This window comes from Pan troglodytes, chromosome 1 (assembly GCF_028858775.2).
Source record: "Pan troglodytes isolate AG18354 chromosome 1, NHGRI_mPanTro3-v2.0_pri, whole genome shotgun sequence".
Lineage (NCBI taxonomy): Eukaryota > Metazoa > Chordata > Mammalia > Primates > Hominidae > Pan > Pan troglodytes.
In genome coordinates, this window is record NC_072398.2 from 93,534,257 (window position 1) to 93,550,584 (window position 16,328).

At 45.9% G+C, this 16,328-nt stretch overlaps 1 protein-coding gene across 1 annotated transcript in view; it reads left to right on the plus strand.

Moving 5' to 3' along the window:
* Window positions 1–16,328, plus strand: part of YY1AP1 (YY1 associated protein 1) — a 65,164-nt gene that overhangs the window by 18,623 nt on the left and 30,213 nt on the right. Inside the window, 3 exon segments of the mRNA XM_016946265.4 lie at window positions 747–897; window positions 8,054–8,170; window positions 8,564–9,820. Coding sequence (XP_016801754.4) covers window positions 747–897; window positions 8,054–8,170; window positions 8,564–9,820 — 1,525 coding nt within the window.

Consider the following 16,328-nt stretch of genomic DNA (forward strand, 5'->3'; position numbering starts at 1 on the left):
TACAGCTTATCATGATCTGACATTTATTGATGATTTATGACTAGTTTCTCTTGCTCCTACTTAATTGTGAACTATTTGATTCTTATTCATAGTACTCAATCACTACTCACTAAATACCTGAAATTTTCTACTGAGTAGTCACCAACTTGTAGTAGTCACTACAAGAATTAGTTGTAGAAAAAGTAGATTGGCCAGCCATGGTGGCTCACACCTGTAATGACGACACTTTGGGAGGCCGAGGCAGGAGGATCACTTGAGGCCAGAAGTTCAAGATCAGCCTAGGCAACAAAGTGAGAACTGGTCTCTACAAATAATGAAATAAAACATTAGCTAGGCATGGTAGCAAACGTTTATAGCCACAGATACTCAGGAGGCTGAAGTGCGGGAATCGATTGAACCCAGGCATTCAAGGCTGCAGTGCACTGTAATCATGCCACTGCTCTCCAGCCTGGACAACAGAGCAAGACCCTGTCTGAAAAAAATGAAAAAGTAGATTGGGCCACACGCCATGGGCTCATGCCTTTAATCTCAGCACTTTGGGAGGCTGAGACTGGAGAATCGCTTCAGCTTAGGAAGTAGCTGCAGTGGGCTGCGGTCACGCCACTGCACTCCAGCCCAGGTGACAGAGTGAGACCTTGTTTTAAGAACAAGTAAGAAAAAGTAGATTGTAAAATGTGTTAGTCTGGGGAGGCCCTTTAGAAGGAAGGACTGTGAAGTGAGATTTAGTGTTATTGCTCCTTTCTCAGTTTGTTAGCTTTAGGACTGAAGCATTTTGAAGGGACTGAGTTTCTTAACCCTCTAATCAGCAAGTACCTTCTAACCTGCAAGACTGCCCGCCAACTGACAGTGAGAATCAAGAACCTCAACATGAACAGAGCTCCTGACAACATCATTAAAGTGAGTGTTTCCTGCATGCACTATCCAGGCACCTCACCAACACATATCTGTTCTTTTCTCTTGTTATTCTCAAAGAAAAGAAGAACCTTCTTTTATCTAAAGCTAATTTCTCCTACTTATATACTAGATTAATTCTCCTGTTGCCTTTTCAGGGACATTGATTCATTCATTACATTCCTCTGGCGTATCTTCATCCTCTTAAAAGATTCCACAAATCCAAGTTTCCCTGTAATAATTCTCTTTCTTGAACTTTCTAGAAATGATGTGCAGTATTCCACTTACATGCTTTGGGTTTTTGTTTTGTTTTGTTTTTTTGGTCAGACATAATCTTGCACTGTCACCCAGGCTGGAGTGCAGGAGTATAGTGGCATGATCTTGGCTCACTGCAGCTTCCGCCTCCCGGGTTCAAGTGATTCTCCTGCCTCAGCCTCCCAAATAGCTGAGATTACAGGCGTGCCCACCACGCTCAGCTAATTTTTTGTATTTTTAGTAGATACGGGTTTCACCATGTTGGCCAGGCTGGTCTTGAACTTCTGACCTCTAGTGATCCACCAGTTTTGGCTTCCCAGAGGCTAGGATTACAGGCATAAGCCACCGTGCCCAGCCTATATACTTTTTCTCAATTTTGTGTTTGTATGTATGCGTGTGTGTGTGTGTGTGTGTGTGTGTGTGTGTGTATGTATGTATGTATGTATGTATGTATGGAGATGGAGTTTCGCTCTTGTCGCCCAGGCCCGGCCTATATACTTTTTCTCAACTCTTTTTACTTATTGATTGATTGATTGAGATGGAGTCTCGCTCTTGACCCCCAGGCTGGAGTGCAATGGTGCGATCTTGGCTGACTGCAACCTCTGCCTCCTGGGTTCGAGTGATTCTCCTGCCTCAGCCTCCCTTGTAGCTGGGATTACAGGCCCCTGCCACCATGCCCAGCTGATTTTTGTATTTAGTAGAGTCGGGGTTTCACCATGTTGGCCAGGCTGGTCTCGAACTCCTGACCTCAGGTGATCCATCTGCCTCGGCCTCCCTAAGTGCTGGGATTACAAATGTGAGCCATTGCCCCCAGCCTTCTTTTTTATTTAGATATTTATTTATGTTTTTTTTTTTTTAGAGACAGGTTCTTACTCTGTCATCCTGGCTGGAGTGCATGGGCACAATCATAGGTCACTGCAACCTCAAATTCCTGGGTGATCCTTCCACTTCAGCCTTCCAAGTAGCTTGGACTACAGGTGCATGCCACCAAGGCTAGCTGATTATTTTATTTTGTGTGAAGACAGGGTGTCATTTTGTTGCCCAGGCTGGTCTTGAAGTCCTGACCTCAAGCAGTCCTCTTGCCTCAGCTCGGCCTCCCAGAGTGTTGGGATTACAGGCGTGAGATGCCCAGCCTTTGGTTTCATTGTGTTTTTGTATTTTTCTTGAGACAAGGTCTTACTCTCCTGCCTAGGCTGGAGTACAGTGGTATAGTCATAGCTCACTGCAGCCTTGAACTCCTAGGCTCAAGCATTCTTCCAACGTCAGCCTCCCAAGGAGCTGGAATTATATGCATTAGCCACTGTGCTTGGCCATTAAATTTATTTATTTATTTATTTATTTTATTTTTTTGAGACAGAATCTGTCTCTGTCACCCAGGCTGGAGTGCAGTGGCACAATTTTAGCTCACTGCAACCTCCGCCTACTGGGTTCAAGCAATTTTCATGCCTTAGCCTCCTAAGTAGCTGGGACTACAGTCATGTGCCACCACACCTGGCTAATTTTTATATTTTTAGTAGAAACATAATTTCACCATGTTGGTCAGTCTGATCTTGAACTCCTGATCTCAGGTGATCTGCCCACCTCGGCCTCCCAAAGTGCTGGAATTATAGGCGTGAGCCTCTGTGCCTGGCAAAAAACTTTTTTTTTTTAGGGATGGGGTGTCCCTATATTGCCCAGGCTGGTCTTCAATTTTTGGCCTTAGGCAATTCTCCTGTCTCAGCCTCTAATTGGTACTGCCTGGTGTATTGGATTTAGGCCTTACTTATTAACCATAAACCACGGAAGCCGAAGATTTACCTCTCTCCTCACTCCCTTACTCCCACCACAAACATGCACATTTTCTGCTCTCCAAACTCCTCACTAGTAGTTATGGTAGAATTTTGGTTAGATTGTATTCAGGGTTTACATTGTAAGATTTTAAGGACTGTCGGCTGGGCGCGGTGGCTCACGCCTGTAATCCCAGCACTTTGGGAGGCTGAGGCAGGTGGATAACGAGGTCAGGAAATCGAGACCATCCTGGCTAACATGGTGAAACCCCAGCTCTACTAAAAATACAAAAAACTGACTGGGCGTGGTGGCGGGCGCCTGTAGTCCCAGCTACTCAGGAGGCTGAGGCAGGAGAATGGTGTGAACCCGGGAGGTGGAGCTTGCAGTGAGCCGAGATCGCGCCACTGCACTCCAGTCTTGCCAGAGCAAGACTGCGTCTCAAAAAAAAAAAAATAGATTTTAAGGACTGTATAAATGCTCTTCACAGCTCAGCTATGTTACTGTGTTACCTTGCCTTTCCTGCTGAACATTTTGTTTCCCAGATCATCTTCTTTCAGTGTGTTCAGGCATTCTAGATATTCTGTCACTTTCATCTTGAAGAAATTGCTCCCTGAGCCCTCTGACATTATTCCACTCTAAGCGTGTTGCTCTCCATGTTGCTGCACTGATGTCTTCTTGGGCTTTTTCTTCACCATCATCCCAGGAATTCCTTTTGCCTCGTACTGTGTTAGATCCTCTTATTTCCTGAATTCCACATCTTTGCTTTTGCATTACTTTTTTTTTTTTTTTTTTTTTTTGAGACACAGAGTCTTGCTCTGTCCCCCAGGCTGGATCTTGGCTCACTGAAACCTTGGTCTTGGTCTTGAACTCCTGACCTCAGGGGATCCACCCACCTCAGCCTCCCAGAGTGCGGGGATTACAGGCGTGAGACACCACGCCTGGCCTTGTTTTTTGTTTTGTTTTGCTTTTTTTTGAGACCGAGTCTCGCTTTGTTGCCCAGGCTGGAGTCCAAAGGCGCGATGATCTTGACTCACTGCAACGTCCGCCTCCCGGGTTCAAGCAATTCTCCTGCCTCAGCCTCCCGAGTAGCTGGGATTATAGGCACATGCCACCACGCCTGGCTAATTTTTTGTATTTTTAGTAGAGACGGGGTTTCACCATGTTAGCCAGGATGGTTTTGATCTCCTGACCTCTTGATCCACCCGTTTTGGTCTCCCAAAGTGCTGGGATTACAGGCGTGAGTATTACTTCTTTACTTTAGTGGAACACATTCTAGTAGCTTTTTTTAAAAAAAATTTTTTTCTGAATTTTAAAAAATTGAGGTGGGGGGGGTCTCAGTTTTTTGCCCAGGCTGGTCTCAGACTCCTGGGTTCAAGTGATCCTCCTGCTTCAGCATCCCAAAGTGCTGGGATTATAGGCATGAGCCACCCTGCATGGCCCCATTCCAGTAGCATCTTGAGGGAGAGTGCTTGGGAAGGGAATTTTCACATTTAAACCATCTCCGGGGCCGGGCGCAGTGGCTCACACCTGTAATCCCAGCACTTTGGGAGGCTGAGGCGGGTGGATCACGAGGTTGGGAAATCGAGACCATCCTGGCTAATGTGGTGAAACCCTGTCTCTACTAAAAGTACAAAAAAATTAGCCGGGCGTGGTGGCGGGCATCTGTAGTCCCAGGTACTCTGGAGGCTGAGGCAGGAGAATGGCGTGAACCTGGGAGGTGGAGCTTGCAGTGAGCCGAGATCTCGCCACTACACTCCAGCCTGGGTGACAGAGCGAGACTCCGTATTAAAAAAAAAAAAAAAAAAAATCTCCATTCATGGTCTTTTGATTGTATTGATGTCAGTTTCCTCGTTTTTGTTTTTGTTTTATTTTTTTTCTTTTTTTGAGACAGAGTCTCACTGTTGCTCACTGCAGCCTCTGCCTCCTGGGTTCAAGCGATTCTCCTGCCTCAGCCTCCTGAGTAGCTGGGATTAGCCACCACACCCAGCTAATTTTTCTATTTTTTAGTAGAGATGGGGTTTTGCCATGTTGGCCAGGTGATCTCGAACCCCTGACCTCAAGTGATCTGCCCACCTTGGCCTCCCATAGTGCTGGGATTACAGGCATGAGCCACCACATCCTCCATGTCTGGCCAGTTTCCTGGTAGTAATATTGTACTGTGTACCTTGTTTATATGTATAACTCTTGTTACTATGTAACATAAAAACATTATATTGGGAGAAACTGGTTGAAGAGTACATGGGACCTCTTGGTACTATTTTTTGCAATTTCCTATGAATATAATTATTTCAAAATAAAAGGAAAAAAATAATACTCTCCTCTGTCACTGTATCTAGAATTCTAGATAGGAAATAATTTCTTTAAGAAGGTTTTAAGGGCCTCACTTCATTTTCTTCTAACTCCTAGTGTGGTGTTAAGAAATTTCATGCCATTTAACTTTTTTTTTTTTTTTTTCCGAGACAGGGTCCCACCCTGTTGCCCAGTTTGGAGCGTGGCTAAATCATGGCTCACTGGTGTCTCCAACCCGGTGTGCACCACTATGCCCAGCTAATTTTTTTTTTTTTTTTTTTAAGACATGGTCTCGTTATGTTGGCCAGGCTGGTCTCAAACTCCTGGCCTCAAGTGCTCGTCCTGTCTTGGCCTCCCAAAGTAATGGGATTATAGGCATGAGCCATGGCCCCATTTAACTCTTGAGTCTTTGTGTAACACCTGTTTTTCTCAACCTCTGACAACATGCAGGATTTTTCCTTTGGCTTCAATATTTTGAAAATGCATGATAATATGCCTTAGTATTTGTCTATTTTTATCCATGGTTTTTTAAAAAGTACTTTCTTTTTGTTTTTGTTTGTTTGTTTGTTTTGAGACAGAGTCTCGCTCCATCGTCCAGGCTGGAGTGCAATGGCGTGATCTTGGCTCACTAGAACCTCTGCCTCCCGGGTTCAAGCAATTGTCCTGTTTCAGCGTCCCGAGGAGCTGGGACTACAGGCGCTCGCCACCACACCCTGCTAATTTTTGTATTTTTAGTAGAGACGGGGTTTCACCTTGTTGGTCAGGCTGGTCTCGAACTCCTGACCTCGTGACCCACCCACCTCAGCCTCCCAGAGTGCTGGGATTACAGGTGTGGGCCACCATGCCTGGCGTATCCATGGTTTTAAGGCACACGTGATAAACCTTATTCTTCTGCAGAAATAATTTTTTTTTTTTTTTTTTTGAGATGGAGTCTCACTCTGTTGCCAGGCTGGAGTGCAGTGGCGTGATGTCGGCCCACTGCAATCTCCACCTCCTGGGTTCAAGTGATTCTCGTGCCTCAGCCTCCCGAGTAGCTGAGATTACAGGCACGCGCCACCACACTTAGCTAATTTTTGTATTTTTAGTCGAGATGGGGTTTCACCATGTTGGCCAGGATGGTCTTGATCTCCTGACCTTGTGATCTGCCTGCCTCGGCCTCCCAAAGTGCTGGGATTACAGGCATAAGCCACCACGCCTGGCCAGAAGTAATTTGTGTTTAAGTTTTAGTTTTGTGTCATTTTTCATGCACATCTTTGTACTTTTGTTGGGGGATGGGGCGGGGTGTCGGGGTTGGAGTCTTGCTCTGTTGCCCAGGCTGGAGTGCAGTGGTGCAGTCTTGGCTCACTGCAACCTCTTAATTCCTCAGTTCAAGTGATTCTCCTGCCTCAGCCTGCCAAGTAGCTAGGATCACAGGCGTGCACCACCACACCCAGCTAATTTTTTTTTGTACTTTATTAGAGATAGGGTTTCGCCATGTTGGCCAGGCTGGTCATGAACTCCTGACCTCCAGTGATCCACCCTCCTCGTTCTCCCAAAGTGCTGGCATTACAGGCATGAGCCACCATGCCCAGCCCTTTGTACATTTTTTAATGTAGGATGCCATTTGTCCACTTGACTCTCCCACTAGTCTGTAAGCTCCATGAGAGCAGGAATTGCTTCCCTTATGTGTGTGCTTAGCTTTTAGCACAGTGCCTAGGATATAGAAAACATCTTATGTTCATCATGTTGGATGAACAGATGCTTATTGTCAGTGGTTTAAGTTCAGTTCTTACCTTCTTTTTTTTTTTTTTGAGATGGAGTCTCACCCTGTTACCAAGGCTGGAGTGCAGTGGCATGATCTTGGCTCACTGCAATCTCCACCCTACCACCCCCACTGCCAGGTTCAAGCGATTCTTTTGCCCCAGCCTCCCAAGTAACTGGGATTACAGGCACCCACCACCATACCCAGCTAATTTTTGTATTTTTAATAGAGATGGAGTTTCACCATGTTGGCCAGGCTGGTCTCAAACTCTCAATCTCAAGTGATCTGCCCGCCTCAGCCTCACAAAGTGCTGGGTTTACAGATGTGAGCCACCATGGCCAGCCTATTTACTCTTAAAACTGAACTGCCTCAGTCTTTTTTTTTTTCCTTCCCTTCTGATGCCCTTCACACCATCATTTGCTTAAAGTCTTTGATGTCTCCATTTTATAGATTACGATGCTGTCTTTGCAGCTGTTGAGCAGGAACAAATCTTACATAAGATTGCTCTTAGCATCTGCTTCCTTTTCTCTCTGTGACCTAAACTCTCCCCTTCCTGGCAACCAGAATGGAGATCATCAGTTAGAAAATATTGAATAGGGCTGGGCGCGGTGGCTCACGCCTGTAATCCTAGCACTTTGGGAGGCCGAGGCGGGTGGATCACGAGGTCAGGAGATCGAGACCATCCTGGCTAACACAGTGAAACCCTGTCTCTACTAAAAATACAAAAAAATCAGCCGGGTGTGGTGGCGGGCACCTGTAGTCCCAGCTACTCTGGAGGCTGAGGCAGGAGAATGGTGTGAACCTGGGAGGTGGAGCTTGCAGTGAGCGGAGATCGTGCCATTGCACTCCAGCCTGGGCGACAGAGCAAGACTCCGTCTCAAAAAGAAAATACTGAATAACTATAAAATCTTTAAATAGAGATTAGTTTAATTTGAAATGTACAAGTATTCAGCATATGCTATTCGTATATGTGTGTTCATGGATGTTTGTGTATGTGGTCTTGTGTGTCTGTGTGTTTCTCTTGATCCACCACCCACCCCATTCACCAGCCTGACAGAGGACAGTGTTTCCAGAAGGAATGTAATTCATGCGCATTTTTTTCATGTTAAGTTTTATAAGAAGACCAAACAGCTGCCAGTCCTAGGAAAATGCTGTGAAGAGATCCAGCCACATCAGTGGAAGCCACCTATAGAGAGAGAAGAACACCGGCTCCCATTCTGGTTAAAGGTACAGCCCTCTTCCTCGAAGTCTGTAGGAGGCAGAAGGTCACTGAAAGTTCTGAGAGAATATCAAGGACTTCCTTAATCGTCTAATGCTTTAGTTGTAGAACTAGGACTTCAGAAATCTTCCTGATTCACCTTTCTTCCCTTACTTTTCTGCCCTTCTCCGGGTGATTCTACAACATTTTCAAAATAATGGGTAAAATGGTAATTTGCTAAAGGAAATTCAGAGAAGAGTTTCTAAAATGTATAATTGGACTGTAGTCTTTGTAGAAATTTGATATGCAGAGTCCCTTGGAAAGATGCCTTGAGCTTGTCTCAGGTCCCTAAACTTAGAAAGTCCTATTCTTTTTCCCAAATTCTGACATGTGCTGGATCAGAGTGTTCTCATTTCCAATAGGCCAGTCTGCCATCCATCCAGGAAGAACTGCGGCACATGGCTGATGGTGCTAGAGAGGTAGGAAATATGACTGGAACCACTGAGATCAACTCAGATCAAGGCCTAGAAAAAGACAACTCAGAGTTGGGGAGTGAAACTCGGTACCCACTGCTATTGCCTAAGGGTGTAGTCCTGAAACTGAAGCCAGTTGCCGACCGTTTCCCCAAGAAGGCTTGGAGACAGAAGCGTTCATCAGTCCTGAAACCCCTCCTTATCCAACCCAGCCCCTCTCTCCAGCCCAGCTTCAACCCTGGGAAAACACCAGCCCAATCAATTCATTCAGAAGCCCCTCCGAGCAAAATGGTGCTCCGGATTCCTCACCCAATACAGCCAGCCACTGTTTTACAGACAGTTCCAGGTGTCCCTCCACTGGGGGTCAGTGGAGGTGAGAGTTTTGAGTCTCCTGCAGCACTGCCTGCTATGCCCCCTGAGGCCAGGACAAGCTTCCCTCTGTCTGAGTCCCAGACTTTGCTCTCTTCTGCCCCTGTGCCCAAGGTAATGATGCCCTCCCCTGCCTCTTCCATGTTTCGAAAGCCATATGTGAGACGGAGACCCTCAAAAAGAAGGGGAGCCAGGGCCTTTCGCTGTATCAAACCTGCCCCTGTTATCCACCCTGCATCTGTTATCTTCACTGTTCCTGCTACCACTGTGAAGATTGTGAGCCTTGGCGGTGGCTGTAACATGATCCAGCCTGTCAATGCGGCTGTGGCCCAGAGTCCCCAGACTATTCCCATCGCCACCCTCTTGGTTAACCCTACTTCCTTCCCCTGTCCATTGAACCAGCCCCTTGTGGCCTCCTCTGTCTCACCCTTAATTGTTTCTGGCAATTCTGTGAATCTTCCTATACCATCCACCCCTGAAGATAAGGCCCACGTGAATGTGGACATTGCTTGTGCTGTGGCTGATGGGGAAAATGCCTTTCAGGGCCTAGAACCCAAATTAGAGCCCCAGGAACTATCTCCTCTCTCTGCTACTGTTTTCCCGAAAGTGGAACATAGCCCAGGGCCTCCACCAGTCGATAAACAGTGCCAAGAAGGATTGTCAGAGAACAGTGCCTATCACTGGACCGTTGTGAAAACAGAGGAGGGAAGGCAAGCTCTGGAGCCGCTCCCTCAGGGCATCCAGGAGTCTCTAAACAACCCTACCCCTGGGGATTTAGAGGAAGTTGTCAAGATGGAACCTGAAGATGCTACAGAGGAAATCAGTGGATTTCCTTGAGCTAGGAGAATAAGAGTCTGGAGACTGGGAGCCTTCACTTCGGCCTCCGATTGGTGGCGCATAGGGTGTAACCAATAGGAAACCCCTAAAGGGTACTTAAACCCCAGATTTTGCAACTGGGGCTCTTGAGCAGCTTCCTTTAGCCTGCTCCCACTCTGTGGAATATACTTTTGCTTCAATAAATCTGTGCTTTTATTGCTTCATTGTTTCATTGATTTGTGCAATTTGTTCAGTTCTTCATTCAACATTCCAAGAACCTGGACAAATTGTAGTCAAGACCCTCCGACAGTAACATATTTTGGCAAGCCAGCCTGGAGGTAAGTCCAAATTGCGGTGCAGGGGAAGGGGGCGGTTATTTTTCTTTTCTTCTTTCCTTTTTCTTTCCCTGTCAAGCCTTCATTTTTCGGCATGGGCTGGAGCTATATCTCTGTGCAGGGCTCCACTCCATACAGGGGAACCTTTTCCTCTCTCTCTTTCCCTTTTCCAACTTGAGACTCAGCAGATAGCATGTGAACATGGAGGCAACTGCAGGTCTCTGGCCAGGGCCACTTTCCAGTGAGACTGAAGGGTATCCATGTGGAAGCACCTGATCACCATCACCCAGTTTGGGTGACGGACCTGAGTTCTCTTTTTTGAGTCTTTCAGCTGCTGTTTTCTAACAGCTCTTTGGTAATTGAGGGCAACTGGACAGGGCCACTCTCCAGTGTTACCTGAAGGCCAAGGAATGAATCGGGATAGCTTCCCTTCCTGGAAGGGAGAAAGACTCTTTTATCTTTCCTGGTTATAGTCTCTGAGTTCTACACGTGACACCATTGGCAGTGGTAGCTCATTCAGGGCGAATTCACACTCAGGCCTCTTAAACCCTCCTTTCTTAGGCCAAATTCTCTTACAGAGTTAGCCAGTGAGGGCAAAAGATAGTATCTCCTAGATATTTTGACCCTTCTACTGGATCCATTTGGCTGGCTGATGACCTTTGGGACCCACAAGCTTTAGAATACATTCTACATCTTGGACCTCCACTGAGGGGACCTTGTTTCCTTTGTCTTCACCATATTATTTCAATAGAATGGCCTGCCCTTACACAGGATCCATTGCCATGGTGGTGGATTTTTAAACATTCCCTGTCTTGCCCAGGGCCAGAATGGAATAGCCAGCCCTATTTTATCTTTCATGCCTAAAATCAACCTTTTTCCCTGAAATTACCCATAATCCACATGACAAAAGAAACCTACCAGCCTCCTGTTCCTCTCATTAGGGTTCACAGCTATCACTCTAGTGGAACAGGAAGTGTGGGAAACCATGGCCTTACCAAATTATAAGGATGCTAGAGGCCAGGTGCTGTGGCTCACACCTGTAATCCCAGCACTTTGGGAGGCTGAGGCGGATGAATCACCTGAGGTCAGGAGTTCGAGACCTGCCTGGCCAACATGAAACCCCGTCTCTACTAAAAATACAAAATGAGCCTGGCATGGTGATGCACACCTGCAACCCTAGCTATTTGGGAGGCTGAAATAGGAGAATTACTTGAACCCAGGAGGTGGAGGTTTCAGTGAGCCAAGATCATGTCCATTGCTCTCCAGCCTGGGCAACAAGAGTGAAACTCCATCTCCAAAAAAAAAAAAAAAAAAGATGCTAGAAGTCAAGGCCTTCATCTAGGAATAAAAGGAGTTAATAGTGGGTCACCAGTGGTGGAGAGAACCTTGCCAAAGTAGTGCTGGCACCCATCAAAGGTCACATGTCACACTAAGATGGGACCCTAAAGGGGTACACTCTTAGGGACCCCAGACAAGCAGCCAGGAACAATGGGCAGTCAATGGAATTCTTAATTATTAACACCATCTGCAATTATACCTATTTTGCAAAATGCAGGGTAAATTGCCAGAAATCCCATATGTGCAGGTCTTCATGGGTGTATATCAAAACCCAACCATGTGCAAAACTCCAGGACCTGTCCCATAATCAAAGGTCCTAAGGCAGAACCAGATATTGTAGATGATCCTATTTTGACAAGGGTCACCTGTCTCGGGAAATGGCAGCCTCTCCCGTATAGCCTGTTGCCAAGTGTTCCTGAGGCTCAAACCCAAGAGGAAAAACCAGGAACCCTGCCAAGTTCCCCTCACAGTGGAACACCTTATTCAACTCCCTTTCAGCTCTACCACTCCTGAGGGAAGTAGCAGGAGCCAAGGGGCCAGTTAGAGTGCAGGCCTGCTTCTCCATAACACAATGTAAAGAAAAGCTTGGAAGCTATTCTGAGAACCCCAGGAAATTTGCAAATGGGTTCCAAACTTTGACTTTAGCCTTTGGTCTCTCATGGAGGGATGTTCAATTAATTCTAGCAACGCGTTGTACCCCCTGGGAACGAATCTTTGAGGCCGCCTGCCAGGAAGTCCACGATTTATTTGCCTGAAGCCCTTAGGGCAATCACCAGGGCCCAGCCCCTGCCCCTACTACTGATCCTAATTGACACCCCTGCGGGAATGAACAACTGGGCCAAATTTCTTGAGGCTCTCCTTGGAGGAATGAAAAAGACAATATCTTAAGGTAGCAAATTATGATCAGGGAGGTTATACAAGGCAAGGAGGAAAATCCAGCCATGTTTTATGGTAGGCTGGGGAAAGGAAATATACCAATCTGGACACTTCCTCTCCAGAAGGCAAAATATTAATGCAAGGAGGAAAATCCAGCCATGTTTTATGGTAGGCTGGGGAAAGGAAATATACCAATCTGGACACTTCCTCTCCAGAAGGCAAAATATTAATGCAAGGAGGAAAATCCAGCCATCTTTTATGGTAGGCTGGGGAAAGGAAATATACCAATCTGGACGCTTCCTCTCCAGAGGCAAAATATTAATGGCACAGCATTTCATTAGCCAATCCGCTCCAGCCATTAGGCTCCAAAAGCTATAGATGATGCCACAGACTAATCAAAATCAACTTCTTGATACTGCCTTATGGTGTATAACAATCATGACCTGGAGGAAGGAAAAGGAATAAAGAAGAAGCAAGCCAAAATTACGATAGCCATCATTGGAGATGCCCTGAATGCCCAAAGAGTGCCCAAGGGAATCCCAATGGGCCATAAGGATAATGCTAGCAAAGGCTCTTGCTTCAAATGCAAGAAAAATGGGAATTGGGCAAAGGACTGTAGTAAGCCCCCACTGGGACCCTGTTGGCAGTACAAAGGCACCAGTCACAACCCCTGGTGCTGGAGAATTAACTGCCCCCTGTTACACAGAGGAGGCCAGTCAAAACTCTTAACAGTGCAAAAGGAGAAACTGATGAAAACTGATGGGGCCCAGGGCCTTCCTCACCACCCCTGCCCAGGAACATCATTCATTACTATTGAGGAGCCCTGGGTAACTCTGGACGTGTTGGGCACCCAAATTTGGTTTCTTTTTGATACAGGGACAAATTACTTTGCCCTTACTACTTACGTAGGAAAAGCTTCCTCCCCATCCACAAGCGTTATGGGAATGGAAGGAGAGCCACAAAAAAGATTCTTTATTCCTCTTTTGACTTGCCAATTTGAGAAACAAATCTTCCAACAAGAATTTCTAGTAGTAACAAGCTGCCCAGTCCCCTTGTTGGGAGGGGATATTATAGTTAAAATAGGGACACTGCTACGATTTAGGCACCACCCAGCAAAATTGTTAATAGTAATGCAGACAATGTCCCAGACCACATTAATAAATAGGTCAACACACTAGCATGGTATACTGGGAAACTGGGTAGGGCTAAAACAGAAATACACTTGGACAGTGCCCCTCCCTCAGGGCTTTCAGGATAACCATGTTTGTTTGTTTTACGCACAAGCCTTGGGGATCTAAGGGATCTAAAATTGGAAAATGGAGTGTACTCTAGTATGTACATGACCTTCTTGTGTGTAGCCCAACCCAGGGGGTGACTAAAATACTATAAGAACCTTAAATTTCTCTGCAGATGGGATATAAAGTGTCCAAAAGGAAGGCTCAGATTGCCCACCAACGGGTTCAATATTTAAGGTGTATCTTAACACCCAGAGCCCAGCAAATATCCCCAGAATGAGTGCAAGCCATATGTGGTTTGGAGCTCCTCCCACACCAAGCAACAGCTTCGTCGTTTTCTGGAGATGGCTGGGTTTTGCAGAAGATGGGTACCAAATTTTGGGCTCATAGCAAAACCCCTTTATGAAAGCAACAAGGGAGCCAGAAAATGAGCCAATTGAATGGACTTTGGAAATGAGAGAAGGCTTTATCAAGTTAAAACAGGCTCTCAGCCAGCCTCCTGCTCTTGGCATCCTAGACCTCACTAAGCCCTTGTATGTAGCAGAAAGGAAAGGCATAGCCATGGGAGTGCCAACCGCCTACTTCTCAAAGAAATTGGACACGGTGGCCAAGCTGCTTGCCGTCGATGGCAGACACTGCTATTTTAGTGGAAAAAGCCACTAAAATCACCCTGGGTCAGCCACTGGAAGTATTAACCCCACATCAAGTCAATCCTAGAAATAAAAGGACACAACTGTATGATGGGGGAAAGGTTAACCAAATACCAGGCTATGCTCTTGGAAAATCTAGATGTGACCCTTAAAACCTGTAACACTGTGAATCCAGCTTGATTGCTGCCCACAGGCCCAATAATTAATCATTCCTGCGAGCAAGTTATTGCACATACATATGTTAGCCAGCCTGATTTAAAAGGTTGACCTCTCCCAGATTCAGAGGATGACTGGTTCACAGACCTCAGCAGCTTTATATCAAACGGGAACACTGGGCCAGATATACAACAGTAAATTACAATACAATTATTGAGGTCCAACCCCTGCCCCCAGGTATGTCAGCACAAAAAGCTGAGATCATTGCTCTTACTCGAGTTCTGACATTAGGAAAAGGGAAAAAGCTTAACATCTATACAGATTCCAAACATGCATTTCTCGTGTTTCATGCTCATGCTGCAATTTGAAAAGAAAGAGAAAGAGGACTACTAACTAGTAAATCTTCCACCATAAAGCATGGGTCTGAAATTCTTCAACTGTTGGAAGCAATACACTTGCCAAAAGCATAGCCATAATTCATTGTAGGGGGCATCAAAAGAACCTAACCCCTATAACACAAGGGCACAGAAAGACTGATAAGCCAAAGCCGCACTGCTCAGGGTGTAATCCCGACAAATTCTAGCACTGCTTCCTTTCTATGATTCCCCAATAGAACCTGAATATCCCTGTGATGTATTCAGGGATATTCGAAGTAAAGGAGGAAGATGGACACAAACAAGGATCCTGGTGGTATATGGTGTCAAAAGTGTATCTCCCTCAAACAGCCCAATGGAGAATTATAAAAATCCTGCATGACTCTTTCCATATATGAGGAGATGCCACTCTTGCCATGATAAACAGGCTCTTCATTGGGCCTGACTTAACTTCCGTGGTTAAGCAGGTCTGTCAAACCTGTTCACTGTGAGCATTCAACAACCCCAGGAACAAAATGCCTCCTCTAATAGAACCAGTCCGGAGAAGGGGCACTTCCCCAGGGGAAGACTGGCAATTGGATTTTACCCATATGTCAGCTTGTAGGGGATACAAGTTTTTGCTAGTACTAATAGACACATTTACTGGCTTACCCTAGCAGAACAAAGAAGGCTAATGAAGTTATAAAAGTTCTCCTAAGATAAATAATCCCCAGTTTGGGTTACCCCAAAGCCTCCAAGGTGAGAACAGTATGTCTTTCGTCTCCCAAATAACTAAAGGGGTTGCTAAGGCTCTCGGAATCTAATACTATTTACATTCAGCATGGAGACCTCAATCCTCTGGGAAAGTAGAAAGGGCTAATCAACCTCTAAAATCGGCATTAGCTAAGCTATGTCAGGAAACTTCAGAAACTTGGGTCAGCTTGCTGCCCATAGTCCTTTTAAGGATCCATAATTCCCCTAGAGCAAAAATTAATATGAGCCCATTTAAAATGTTATACAGAAGTCTTTTGTTTTTTTTTTTTGAGACAGAGTCTCACTCTGTTGTCCAGACTGGAGTGCAGTGGCACAGTCTTGGCTCACTGCAACCTCCACCTCCCAGGTTCAACTAATTCTCCTGCCTCAGCCTCCCAAGTAGCTGGCATTACAGGTGTGAGCCACCACACCCCGCTAATTTTTGTATTTTTAGTACAGATGGGGTTTCACTATGTTGGCCAGGCTGGTCTTGAACTCGTGACCTCAAGTGATCCACCCACCTTGGCCTCCCAAAGTGCTGGGATTATAAGAATGAGCCACTGCACCTGGCTGGGAAGGCCATTTTTAATGGATGATCTAATTACTGATCCAGAAATAGCCAGTTTAGTAAAATACATAATTAACCGGAGACAATTTCAGCAGGCATTTCAAAAGTTTGGAACTCAAAGGTTCTCTGCATTGGGAACTAACCAGCAACCCAAGATCAGGCCAGGAGAGAAAAGTATTGTTAAAACACAGAAAGAGGGGTCACCTGCTCAACAACTCCAACCCAAATGGAAGGGACTTTTTCAGTGGTGTTGGCCACGCCTTCT